The sequence below is a fragment of the Pyxicephalus adspersus genome, chromosome 2 (assembly GCF_032062135.1).
Source record: "Pyxicephalus adspersus chromosome 2, UCB_Pads_2.0, whole genome shotgun sequence".
In the NCBI taxonomy this organism is placed as follows: domain Eukaryota; kingdom Metazoa; phylum Chordata; class Amphibia; order Anura; family Pyxicephalidae; genus Pyxicephalus; species Pyxicephalus adspersus.
Genome location: NC_092859.1, coordinates 108351574 through 108365175, shown reverse-complemented (window position 1 = coordinate 108365175; position 13602 = coordinate 108351574). Strand labels below are relative to the sequence as shown.

At 35.7% G+C, this 13602-nt stretch overlaps 1 protein-coding gene across 1 annotated transcript in view; it reads left to right on the top strand.

Annotated features, from left to right (window-relative positions):
- CDC123 (cell division cycle 123) overlaps window positions 1-13353 on the top strand; it is a 36996-nt gene extending 23643 nt beyond the window's left edge. Inside the window, exons 7-11 of the mRNA XM_072401770.1 lie at window positions 273-321; window positions 5338-5413; window positions 8470-8592; window positions 9646-9674; window positions 13204-13353. Of these exons, the coding sequence (XP_072257871.1) occupies window positions 273-321; window positions 5338-5413; window positions 8470-8592; window positions 9646-9674; window positions 13204-13338 (412 nt within the window). The 3' untranslated portion in view covers window positions 13339-13353. The remainder of the gene's footprint in view (window positions 1-272; window positions 322-5337; window positions 5414-8469; window positions 8593-9645; window positions 9675-13203) is intronic.
- Window positions 13354-13602: the final 249 nt, after the last annotated feature.

Here is a 13602-nt window from a genome sequence, read left to right as displayed (position 1 = left end):
TTTGTGTTGCAACTAATCGTTTCTATATTTGCTATCCACACATTATTAAAGGAACCCGTTTGCCTTTCTGTATCCAAGTTGGCAAACAAAAAGAAAATGTCATCAATGTGACTCTGCCTCACTTTCAGTGCATCAACTGTTATAGCATGGTTTGATACTCACCCCCTTTTCATTCATCACATTTAATTCTTATAAACCAATGGATGTTTGATGCAAGCAGCAAAGACCTAAACAAGCATTGTATTGACCGCTTTCCATGTTCTTATATACAGGTTTATTCATTGCACTGATGATTCTCCTGACCCCACTGTAAAGTATGAGGTAAGTAAAATATTTATTTGGATAATTTGTAACCAGAAGTAATTTGTGTATGTATATTACCTTTATTTATGTTTGTGCTCCTCTTTCTATACTTATTTATTTCTGAGTATGTCATCTTACAACACAATTTAATCATTTAATAAAATATTAACGTTTTGGATATGTAATACTTTAAGAGGGGCGTGTGCAGGGTTTAGGGAATTATATATTGTATAGGGGTTTTCCTTATAATTTTTAAAAATATTTTTATGAATAAAATATAGGACATTTAAACTACATTTTTAGTCCGATAACTGTAACTGCTAAAAGTAAACCTGCTTGCAGACCTGAGTAGTAGACATTAGACAGAGTCTTCCCCCTCCACCTTGGCTTTCTTTGTAAAACTCCATATGGTATGGAGAACATCACAAACAAAGAAGCTACTGCTGTTCGTTATCTCTTTAGGAAAGCCACAGTGATCCACAAAACCAATGGTCCAGATTCATACTGCATAAATGTCATTTTTTAAAGTAAGATGTTTGATATTGGTTTAATTGCTAAATATGAACTAAAGTGGATAGTCATAATCAACTCCATCTATTCAGGAAATGAAAAGGACAAGACAGAAGTTGCTTACAATGCAATGATTTGGTGGATTGTGTGGTAATATGAATGTAATTAAAGTATGTGGTGATCTGATCTCACCAGTTTTAAAACCCGCTTAAAATTGTTATATCATAATAGAAAGATTTTATAGTAAAGTCAGAATACACTGCAGTGGCAGAATTAAAAAATGGTAAGGTAATACATCTGCATTATGAACTTACAGTAAGGAAGCAAGCAGGAACATGCTTTGTTTTATGTATAACCAACAACATCCTTTTTTTAAACTATGGAGCCAAAGTATAAACTACATACCTGGACACCAGCTGGACAGCAATGAAAGCAGATCGGATACATTCTTGTCACAAGATGGACAAGCCTTCATCTCTAAATACTTAACATTTTCAAAAGCTGCTTCCCAGTTTCATTTTGCTGATGCTGATCTTAGCCATCCAATCATTTTGTTTCATTTTCTTGCACTATATTAGGTAGTCTTTGCAAAGTGAATTTTCACCACATTCATTTACTTCATTCTGAGTGAATTGTCCCTTGCAGATTGATCGCTTACTTTGCTAAGTGAACAACCTAAACTCAATTAGTAAATCGACCTCATAGAAAAGTGTCAAAATGTATTTAAAATACTAAGGGTCCCATTCACACCTTTCCAGTGCTGTGCATAACATAACATGTTACTTACATTTCCACATTCCCGAGCTATTGTTGTGGCAGGACCAGTGGAAAAGAGAGGGTTCAATGCAGGGTTTGAACAGAGGACGTCAGATGAGCTTGTTAAGATGATTGTCTTTTGAACTCCATTCAGTGTGATTACCAAATGTTCTAACAAGTAAGGAAACAGGAAAATTGACAACTGACTAAAGCAGAATTTACATACAGTGCTTATATGTAAAGAAGGGGGTTCCAACAATCAAAGAAAATACTATACACTTATTGCCCCACACATCAGCAAGGGAATATCAGTGATTTTACAATGAAATTGACACAATACATGCAGCAGGTAGAAAATGATTTAGTGTACAGGTTAAGGAAAGGCATCGGAGCTAGAGACTTTTCTGATACACGCTTGTTAATTGAAAAAGCAGATTGCTACCAGAAATCTATATGTACCTTGGCTTCAACACTTTGTTACTTTATTTGTGATGATTACGTCAGATAAAATATGGAAACTCCCCATTGAACAATTATGTTGTCATATGGAAATTGTCTCATTTTCAATCTACAGTGATGATAGAACATGGTATTTGGCCATTCACAACACTAGTACTAAATCAAAAATGTAAGAAAGCTATATAGCAGCATGAACATTGAATCATAGGGCCTCATTTAATAAAGTTCCCCAAGGCTGGAGAGGATACATTTTCATCACTGAAGCTGGGTGATCCAGCAAACCTGAAAATGATTTCTTTAACCACCTTGCCGGTATGCCCGACCTTCGTACGGGCAAAAAAAAATGGCTAGGATGGTTAACCCCGTAATTTTGTCACATCCTTACCTCCATGGACCCGCATGGCTCCATGGAGGTAAGGATTCCAGCGTCGTTTTCCCATTCCAGCGTCGTCCTCTGTCCGTCGATCTCCAGCGTCGAGTGCCAGCGGGACCGGTAAGATGCCGGCCGGTATCTTGTGTTCCGCTGCCCGGCATCTTGCGTTCCGCCGCCCGGCCGGCCGAACACAAGATCCCAGCCGGCTGAACACAAGATACCGGCCGGCATCTTACCTGGTCCCGCTGATGGTCCACGTCCGTGTTCGTCCAGCGCCGGATGATCTCGGCAGGGAGAAGCCGTCCGGCGGAGAAAAAAAAACGGAAGGCTTCTGCGTGCGTGATGACGTCGGCGCGTGTACGGGAAATTCAAATAGAAACTCATTCATTCATTTTGTATTGGATTCAATACAAACTCCTGTATTCAATCCAATACAAAATATTTCAAATAAATACAAAGTTTGTAATTGGTAAATTCAAACTGTCATTTTGTATTGGATTGAATACAAACTCCGGTATCCAATCCAATACAAAAAAAAAAAAAAAAAAGTAAATAACTTGGAAATTCAAATTTATCTTTTGTATTTGATTGAATACAAACTTGCGTATCCAATCCAATACAAACAATAAAAAAAATAAAATAAAAGTAAATAACTTGGAAATTCAAATTTTTATTTTGTATTTGATTGGATACAAACTTGCGTATCCAATCCAATACAAAATAATATAAAATTAATACAAAGTACATAATTGGTAAATTCAAACGCTCATTTTGTATTGGATTGAATACAAACTCCGGTATCCAATCCAATACAAAAAAAAAAAATAAAAATAAAAGTAAATACATTTTTTATATTCATAATATCTACTAGAACCCTTGTTCGGACATATTTCTACAGGTCTACAATTTAAAAAAAAAATTTCATGAAAAACAGTGGATCACTTTTGGTACAGAAATCTAGACCTCAGTGTAACGCTCAGGTGGTTAAAGTCATTTGCTATTTGTTAGCAAATATTTTCAATCCTGGACCAGATCCATTCCAGGTTTGCTGGATCACCCAGCTTCACTGATGAAAGTGTATCCTCTCCAGCCTTGGAGAGCTTTAATAAATCAGGCCCATATTCTCATTATTAAAGAAGAAACATACACAGCCTTGGATATCCTTAGATTTTATTTACTCTCAAATTTCAGATACATTTTTAAATCTTACATCTTCAGTTTGGTCATTTCTAATTAAATCTAATAGACTTTAGCTTTGCTGCTCTGTGTACTGAACTGTATCATGTCTTTGAAGGATTTTACCTAAAGTTTCTCCTAATACTAGTTATATTTCTTTACAGCCCCTTATTTGTCTTGTAAAACTAAATGTAATACTAGTTGCATTGATGCAAGTATCAAAATGTAATTCAAGCTACAAGTATTGCTTTAATTCCACAGGCATTGTTTAGCAGTATGCTGAAATAATACACATCTGGGTTATAAACTCAAATTCATTACAAGCTTTGTTTTTTATCTCCCAATACAAAAAACATTTGTAAAAACGGCATTCAAGAAAGAAAGAAATGTTAGTAATTACTACTATAATCAATTTTTAAAAATAAAATTGTCTTCTGGGAGGCTGAAGTGATCTGATCCAACGTTCACATTAGAATTATGCATAGATTTACTTCCTGCAGACAGGCAATCACTGATAGTGGATTTTCAGGCCACTTCCATTTCTGGCTCTTATTAAAGTCTCACACACTGTGACTCTGTGAAGTTGTATGACAAGTACAGCATGAGCTTAAGTGACAATTATGGTGAGCGGATGGAGATGTGAGGTTTTGGGATTAATTAGTAGTATAAGGAAAATATTAAAGGCACATCACTGTTTAGAAATAACATTCTAGCTGTTGTATTTGCAGAATTAGAAGAATTGCCAGAGTTGTTTTAAAAATATATGCCTTAATAATAGAACGTGTGAGATAAGCAAGAATGGAACCAAACAATCATTTTCCTTGTAAATAAAAGTATTGCTTTTAAAAAGGTGCACACTTTTCACCCCTTTGTGCATGTAATGATTTAGGTTTGTAATGCAAATTGACATTTTTTATACAAAATTGAGAGAAACTAAGTGATAGGAAAAATATAATTTATTCTTGATTTAAAATTACTCTCCTCTGTAAGCATGGAAACATTTATTACTGCACCTAAAAAAAAAATATGCAATCATTTTTTCCCTAAAACTGTATTGCAGTGCAGTGTATTGATGAAAACAGGCTCCAAAGGAATGAATGATTTCCCTATTGGTTGAACCTGATGGACTGGTGTCTTTTTTTCAACCTGACTAACTACCTGGGCCCCAGATGTAGGTTCAGCCACCGTTTTGCTGTTATCACTCTATGTACAACACATTTAAATAAATACTTCATTAGTGTGTTGCATTAATAAAGGCAAAGAATTTTTAAATACAATTGGAATGGCTTATAATGTATGTTGGGTTCTGATTTATATTACATTTTTATTTATGGGACAGTTGGAAAATAAATAGTTTGGGAATCACATGGACAGAAAAGCACTTTGCTTTCACGTAAACTGTTAAGTAAAGTTAAGAAGCTGGTCACAGTACCAGCTTCTTAACTTTACAGACAGAATCTAATAACAGCCAAGCAGAAGTCTAATGTACTAATAGTCTACTACTGTACTAAGACAATGTGTAGCATTGCTCTTTGCACCATTGTGTTCATTGTGAGAATTGTTCCAAGTTATTTGCTCAATTGTTTAATGTACAGCGCTGCCTAATATGTTGGCGCTATATAAATCCTGTTAATAATTGTTCTGTAATGTTTATAGCATTTTTAGATGTTTATATATTGTTAAAAACAATGTTTATTTTACATAGATATTCTTCTGTAGACTGAATTTAGGACCCTCTTTTTTTTTTTTTTTTTTTTTAGCTTGTTTTAAGGAAATGGTGTGAGTTGATCCCTGGTGGAGAATTCAGATGCTTTGTTAAAGAAAACAAACTAATAGGTAAGCTTTTCCATAACTGTAAAGATAAACTTTGCAATGATGTGTAAATTTCATGAGATATGCATTACATGATGTTTGTGTGTAAAAGTTTGCTTTAATCACCTGAAAGTGGATGGGAAAGAACCCATTTCCATTTGTTTCATTAATATTGTGTATATTAATAAATACTTTTCCCACCGCTAAATTTCAGAGCTCCAGCATTATAAAAATTTACATTTGTTTTTAAGACCCAAAAGACTTACTATCTCATTAGAATAGCCCAATTCCAGATTTCATTTCCTTGTCTCCATCTATATGATTTATATTACTACCCCACCACTTTTTCCCAATTTTTTCTTTGGGGTGGCCTGCTGTTTCCTTCTGCTTCACAGGGCCAGATCACCAAAATCTTGCAAGATCTCTTGCCTTTTGGCATTTTTTCGGCAGATTTTGACACCTACAACCCTTCAACCTTCTGAAAAGTTCAACATGTCCCAGAAGGCTTGGGCATTAGAGGAATAGGTTGCCCTTGTCAATGCACAGAATTGGAAACCAAGGACATCCTCATAATAAAATAATGAGGAAAACAAAAATCTAATAAGCTATAATAATTCTAAAACAAAAATATAAAAAGCAATTTTGAAAGGCAGTGTGGAAAAAGAGAAATGATTCAATTTGGGTGACACGGAGGCTCAGAGGTTAGCAGTCTAGCCTGGGCCCCAAGTTCACATCTTGGCCAGGGTACTATCTGCATGGAGTTTGCAGGTTCTCCCCAGGTTTGCGTGGGTTTCCCCCGGGTACTCCAGTTTCCTTCCACATTCCAAAAACATGCAGTGAAGTTAATTGGCTTCCCTCCAAAAAGTGACCTTAGACTTATAGGAAATGACATATGACTATGGCAGGACATTAGATTGTGAGTCTGTCTCTGTATTACGAGACTTTTCTCCACATTTTAGGGACCAAATTAAAGATTTTATAACATTTAGTGAAGGTACCACACATACCTTTTAAGTTGTTTCAGTGTATTATTTTATTTCATTGAGTTGCTTGACTACATCAGCCTCTGCCGAGAGTAAATTCTTCTAGTAGAATACTCCTACAGATACATCAGGGCTGGCTTAGGTAGAAGCCTCTAACTTTGTTTTGTGGTTTTAGGAGCTAACTAACCTACATGGGAAAATTCCCACCCAAATATAAGTAAAATCAAGGATTTCTTAAAAAGTGTATTTCTGATTAAATAAGCAAAACAATCTTATGTTTTTTTTTCTGTTATGTCAGCCTTATCCTGCCCTCACTGATCCTGTACATTTTTAAAGAAAGGTTATATTGATGCAGCTGCATTATTCAGCATGCTGGCGGGAACTCGCTTCTCAGTGACACTCTGACATGTATTTGAAAAATTCAGTGGCATCAATGCAAAAATATGATGACAGTGCTATGAATAACATTTTACCCAGACTGATGTTAACTGACAAGCGGTATCTACACCGCACTCCAACATTGTCATGTCAGCCCTTAAGTACATCCTCACAGTAGTTGTTGCTTGATGACTCAGATGTGAACTTTCCATGCAGAAACTTTTAAATTAATGGTTTAAGTAATAGTATACCGATTTAACTGTGTGATTTTTATTACCAAAGTTGTTTATTTGGTATGTAACTTGCACTGGTACACATGAACATTAAAAAAACAGTCTGTGTGACCCTTTATGTGACATCCCCTCCTATTGTGTGTAAAGCCCCCTACCTCCTGGATTGTAAGCTCTTCTGGGCAGGGTCCTCTTTTTTTATGGGTATTTCAGAATTTTTGGCTTGTTTTTACTGAATACCATGTATTTTACTACTTCACCGGTAACAAAAGAAAAGGAACTTCAAGTTGGCCAGCACATCAGTTGCTTGTATATTCAATGAGGGCATTTTCAACTCGTATAGCATGTAATGTTAAAATAAATATAATTGGTAATGTTGAACATCAGACCGCTAAGTATGGAGCGAACATTAGGGTTTTGTCAAATGTGGGTGGAAGTGCCTTAGGCAGCTCTCCAGAGGATTAGTGCCATAAAGTACCTTGTACCTTAATAGCAGAACTTGTTCCTTCGAGGCAAAAAAAAAAAACGTCATGAAGGAAAATGCCAAGTCTGAGTTGTGTAAAATACTTTTCATACAAAGGATGTATACTGTAAACAGGGAATAATCTAAAATATAAAATGTGGAGGGGTCTAAGGTGGCAACCCTGGTGTATGTGTGTGTATGTATATATTTATATATATATATATATATATATATATATATATATATATATATATATATAATATAATATATATTTTTGTTTTATAATAACCTCACCAATCTGCCTGATCCCTAGGGAAACTGTTTCTTTGCATGAAATTGTAGGATTGCAGGAGTATAGATCATTGTTACTCCATTTTTAGCTCCTTTTTTTTTAAGCCTCTGTGAGTGACGTAATTAAAGGATGAGGTTGTGAACCTGCACTAACCTCTCCACCCAGTTCTTGCTGGATAAGGTTACGTTATTGAGCTGATTACATTCATTGCCTGTATGAAATTGGAAATAGTACAATGGAGTCTCATGTAAGGAAAATGAAATAATTAAATTTACTTTACAATTAGCTAACATTGAAAAACAGATGACAGTTATGCATTAAAATATGCACACTGCAGGAAAAATACACAGATATATTTTACAATTCACAATATATGCAGTTTTAGGACCAGTCATTTTTTCTGTTATTACATTTCATTCTTGTGAAATGGTTTATTTTGGATTCTAAAGCTATTTTCTATTCTTGTATACCCTAAAGATGGCCATAGGTGGGCAGACATGTCACCTGGAGAAATGGGTGTTGCAAGATGTCTAGATAATTATTTCAATTTCTTTGAAGAATGAGAAATATTTCTTTTTTCTTATGTATGCTGGGTTCATATCTTGGTGATTGTTCCTGGTGAGATTTCTGCCTCGTTTCGAAGTGTTAGTGTCAAACTGTTCTTCCTGGATATCTGGCTCCTACACAGTACCAACAGATCCTTTACAACTTCTTTTGTCTATATTTGTCTGTAGGTATCTCACAGAGAGATTATACTCAATATTATGATCATATCTGTAAACAAAAAGGGGATATCCAAGGAGCTATACAGGAATTCTTCAAGAAACACATTCAGTATAATTTTTTGGATGAAGACTGTAAGTATTTATTGTCAAACCTTTAGCATTTCTGATCATGCGTTGCATATCCAAACTATGTTGTTGTGTTTGACATAAAGAAAATGTTAGCTTTGGTAAGGATTCATTGTAATGAATAGAGTCAGCAGCACGGACAGACACGCAGGTGGCTGTGCGCTTGCAATATGACATAGAACAATGCACTTTTTTGGAATCAAGGCCTAATGTCTTTCTGACTGGTCCTGTAAGAGACACATTTATATATACAAAGTTTCCCTGCCCTTCCCCTGACTGTATCATTGATCATTCAGTGGGGTCAGTAAAACTTTAGTATAGTCTCAGGTGACATAAATCAGTATAGTCTCAGGTGTATTTAAAACAGTAAGTGGTGGGCCCGAATTACTGGAGGAAGTCTTAATTTACTATCATTTCTGGTACAAGTAGTCCCCGGGTAAAGGGCATCTGACATGATGGGGGGGGGTTGCCAAGAATTATTATTTTAGATAAATAGATAGACAGAGGACCACCTACCCTAGGCCTTTTCAAGTAAAAACTGGCCTGTGTATTCAATATGCCCAGGATAAAGGTTTTGTTAGATAAGGATGCGGGGTCGGTAAATTTGTTGAAACTGGGAACTCCATTGATATTCAACCAAATTCCATGAAACAAAGACTAGCACATTGTTTTGAACAAAGGTCTTGGTAGAGGTTGCGAATGTGTTCCTGATGATCCTCCCGTGATTATTGATATTGCAAATGGACATTAAAATCCTTGTTCTCCCTAAACTCCTAATTTTGATTTTTCTATACTTTGAGTAATTTGCTGTATCTTTTGTTTAACATATATAAACATTAGGTGATTATATCATTTACCAAGTTCTTTTGTCAAATTTGAAAAAAAGTATCTGTTAAACATGCAAGCATCTCTGACCTTTTCTTACCCAAGCAAACCATTTATTTGCTTGATCTAAAGAACTATAGAAAAAGAAACAAACAGCTTCTAAAATAACTTTCATGTATATCACAGGTTCTGTACATTTTAACAGCTTTTTTTTTTGTTGTTGTTGTCTTATAGTTGTTTTTGACATATACAGAGACAGTGAGGTAAGTGAAATATTTCTCCTTAAACCCAAAGTGTGAATACATTCAGCAACTAGATAAATGCATTTGTTAAACAAATAGTTTTCATTTATCATTGTTACTGTAAATAATAATTAGTATATTTGAAAAATGTGCTGTAGCACTTACAAGTTGCTTTGTATGGCAAGAGTATTGACAGAAAAATTGACAGAAAGTTAGTTTTGTTTACACAACTAATATACATATTCATCAGCATTTTTTACAGAAGAAGCCTATTGACACAGATCCTTAAAATCTGCATTTAGGAAGTAATTAATGGGTAATATTAATGGTTCTCATTTATCCAGCAAAAGCCATATTTCTTATACAGACTTCAATGTGCTCCCCAGGGTTCTTTACCCGGGGGTCACCACCCACCACTTTTTAAGCACATTTTGGGTGGTTACTGAAAAGTTGGGTCACAATACAGAGGCTTCCACCAGCCTACAGCTTCTTCCCACCCATCTTAAAAAAAAATCTGTGGAGAATACTGGATTGTATCATCTAAATCAAGGATCCCAAAACTCCTGTTTATGATAACAATATACAGTTAGGTCCATAAATATTTGGACAGAAACAACTTTTTTCTAATTTTGTACATTACCACAATTTTTTAAAATGAAATAACTCAGATGCACTTCATTTCAGGGGCTCAAAAGTAATTGGACAAATTAAAAAGCTGAAAGTAAAATGTTCATTTCTAATACTTGGTTGAAAACCCTTTGTTGGCAATGACACCCTGTAGTCTTGAACTCATGGACATCACCAGATGCTGGGTTTCCTCCTTTTAAATGCCCTGCCAGTCCTTTACTGTCGCGGCTTTTCAGTTGCTGTTTGTTTGTGGGCCTTTCTGTCCGAAGTTTAGTCTTGAACAAGTGAAATGCTCAATTGGGTTCAGATCAGGTGATTGGCTTGACCATTGTAGAATATTCAACTTCTTTGCTTTAATAAACTCCTGGGTTGCTTTGGCTGTATGTTTTGGGTCATTGTCTATCTGTATTATGAAACGCCTCCCAATCAATTTGACTGCATTTAGCCGGATTTCAGCAGACAGTATGTCTCTGAACACCTCAGAATTAATTTGGCTGCTTCTGTCCTGTGTCACATCATGGATAGACACTAGTGTCCCAGTGCCACTGGCAGCCATGCACGCCCAAGCCATCACACTGCCTCCGCCATGTTTTACAGATGATGTGGTATGCTTTGGATGATGAGCTGTTCCATGCCTTCTCCATACATTTTTCTTGCCATCATTCTAGTAAAGGTTGATCTTGGTTTCATCTGTCCAAAGAAGGTTTTTCCAGAACTGTGCTGGCTTTTTTAGATGTTTTTGAGCAAAGTCCAATCTAACCTTTCTATTCCTAAGGTTTATGAGTGGATTGCACCTTGCAGTACACCCTTTGTATTTACTTTCATGCAGTCTTCTCTTTATGGTAGACTTGGATATCCCTACTTCCTGGAGAGTGTTGATCACTTGGTTGGCTGTTGTGAAGGGGTTTCTTTTCACCATGCAAATGATTCTGTGATCATCCACCACTGTTGTGTTCTGTGGAAATCCAGGTCTTTGAGTCAATTGTCCAATTACTTTTGAGCCCCTGAAATGAAGTAATTGTTTAAAAAAAGCTTTAGTTCCTCACATTTTTTTTTGCAATCTTTTGTTCAACCCACTGAATTAAAGTTGAAGGTCTGCAGTTCAACTTTTGTTATTTCATTTAAAATGAATTGTGGTAATGTACAGAACCAACATTAGAAAAAAAATGTCCAAAAATTTCTGGACCTAACTGTACTTGTGAATACTGTCAGCAATTCCACTTCATACCAGCAGCTTTAGTTATAGTTGTTATAATTTTAGTAAATACACAGCAGTCATCATTATGTTTGCTATGGGTGTACTCACAGTGTACATATCTCTTACTGGAAAGGGGAATGGCAAAGAAGAGAGAGGCACTCCTCCCACATTCCAAAAAACATGTGGATAGGTTAATTGGTCCCCCCCAAAAAAAATGTCCTTAGACTGTGTTGGTGACATGTGACTATAATAGGGACATTAGATTGTAAAACCTCCTTGACGGACAGCTTTTGACATGACTGATGTTTGTCAAGTGCTATGCAAATACTTATATAAATATTACACATCATCACTGACACACAAAGCAAAGCCCTCTGATAAATGAGGCCAGCACCAACACAAAGTTGAGACGACTCAAGTCTGCTATTGCTGGCAGCTGACTATTTAAAGCTGTGTACGCATGCCAGATGATTCTCATCCGATAATCTCCTCAGGGCTGATATTGGACAAGAATCTGGCAATGCTCGTCATTCATGGATCAGTCCTGACGAACGATCGCAATGGAATTGAAGGGGATAGAGCACAGCAAAGTGCTGCTCTGTCGTTCTCCCCTCTTCATAGAGGAGAACAGTGCTGTATGTACAGCACACGCTCATGTATTGTTCAGTCTTTTGTCCTTCGATTGTGAAAGATCCTTTCTAACCACAAATATTGAACCAAATGTACATAGCCACCACCTCACATTCATGACTAGGGACTGCTGTGAAGTGCTGTAGAGACCTCCAAAGATAAATTGTCCCCAATTGATTTTTTTTAATCTGGTGACCACCTGTTGACCTCCAGATGTTTTATAAATTAGGTGGATGGTCTCATTACTCTTGGGGCAATAATAATTGCTTTGGAAATTCCTGGCCTTAATGCTGCTAATGCTAAATAAAACCTTATTAGAAAGGATATATATTAAATATACATTTAAGCACCTATTTTGTTTAAAAATTTAAAAATGCAAAATATTTGTCATGTGTAGAGTGCACTCAAATAATAACATGGTTAAAGTAATCCTGGATAAAACATAACCCTAATCAGTGCACTGAATTAAAAATACCCTGTATATATATATTATATAAATCCTTATCACTGTATATATTATCAGAAACATATTTTCAGTTAAAGTTTATTGCAATTCTGTAAAAGCTTTCTGCCTGTACAGTTATCAAAACCTGTGATAAAGTCTTCAATCTGAAAAAAACTGACTCTGGTGAATCAGATGAGAATATGCATTTAACATTTGAGAACTTGTTTTGTCCTCTATTGTTATTTTTAAAAATGTATCTTAGAAGAGGTCCTATCTTTTAGGGTTATGCTCTCCCTTGAGTTTATATACCTCTGGATTTATGGGATTTAATATAACAAATAATGTGTTTTTGGTTCAGTATTTGCTAACTTAATTTCTTTTTTGCAGTCAGTGTTGCATTCCATATGGTATATCAGAGCAATTTCATGTCCTTGTTTTTTCAAACATAGAGGAGACCCAGTGATGAATGTTTATTTTATGTCTGGTGCGCAGCAATGCTAGATTTCTATTCTAGAGATTTTGGTTTTGTCCCTCTATGCTATGAAATCTTACATGTTTTGCTTTAATGGGAGTATGTGCACTTGTGTTGCTACAATCAGTATATGCTCTGTTCAGAATAATTTTTTAATCTAAAGGCTTCATGTTTGTAGGGTAAAGTTTGGTTGATTGACATAAACCCATTTGGAGAGGTAACAGACTCATTGCTGTTCACCTGGGATGAACTGACAAAAGGAGCAAATCAAGGAGGCGAGGAAAATGTTGATCAAGTAAGCATAGACCTTTAGGTTTAAGGATACCACAGAATAAACTGTGTCTTACATATCTCTTCCCAAGTAAATTTGCCTTGTTTCAGCTTTCTAAACAAAAACGTTCACCACAACTTATAACTACAGCTAATACTTTTTTTTAGTTTTTTAAGTAGACTGTCAAAGAGTTAAACCCTAAAGTTGGGGATACGCTTACCTTTTAGCCTCTATCCCAGGAATAACTCATATCCCTGCCACTTATCTTACCAGAACTCCCTTGCAGTTCATTGCTTCCCCATAGCT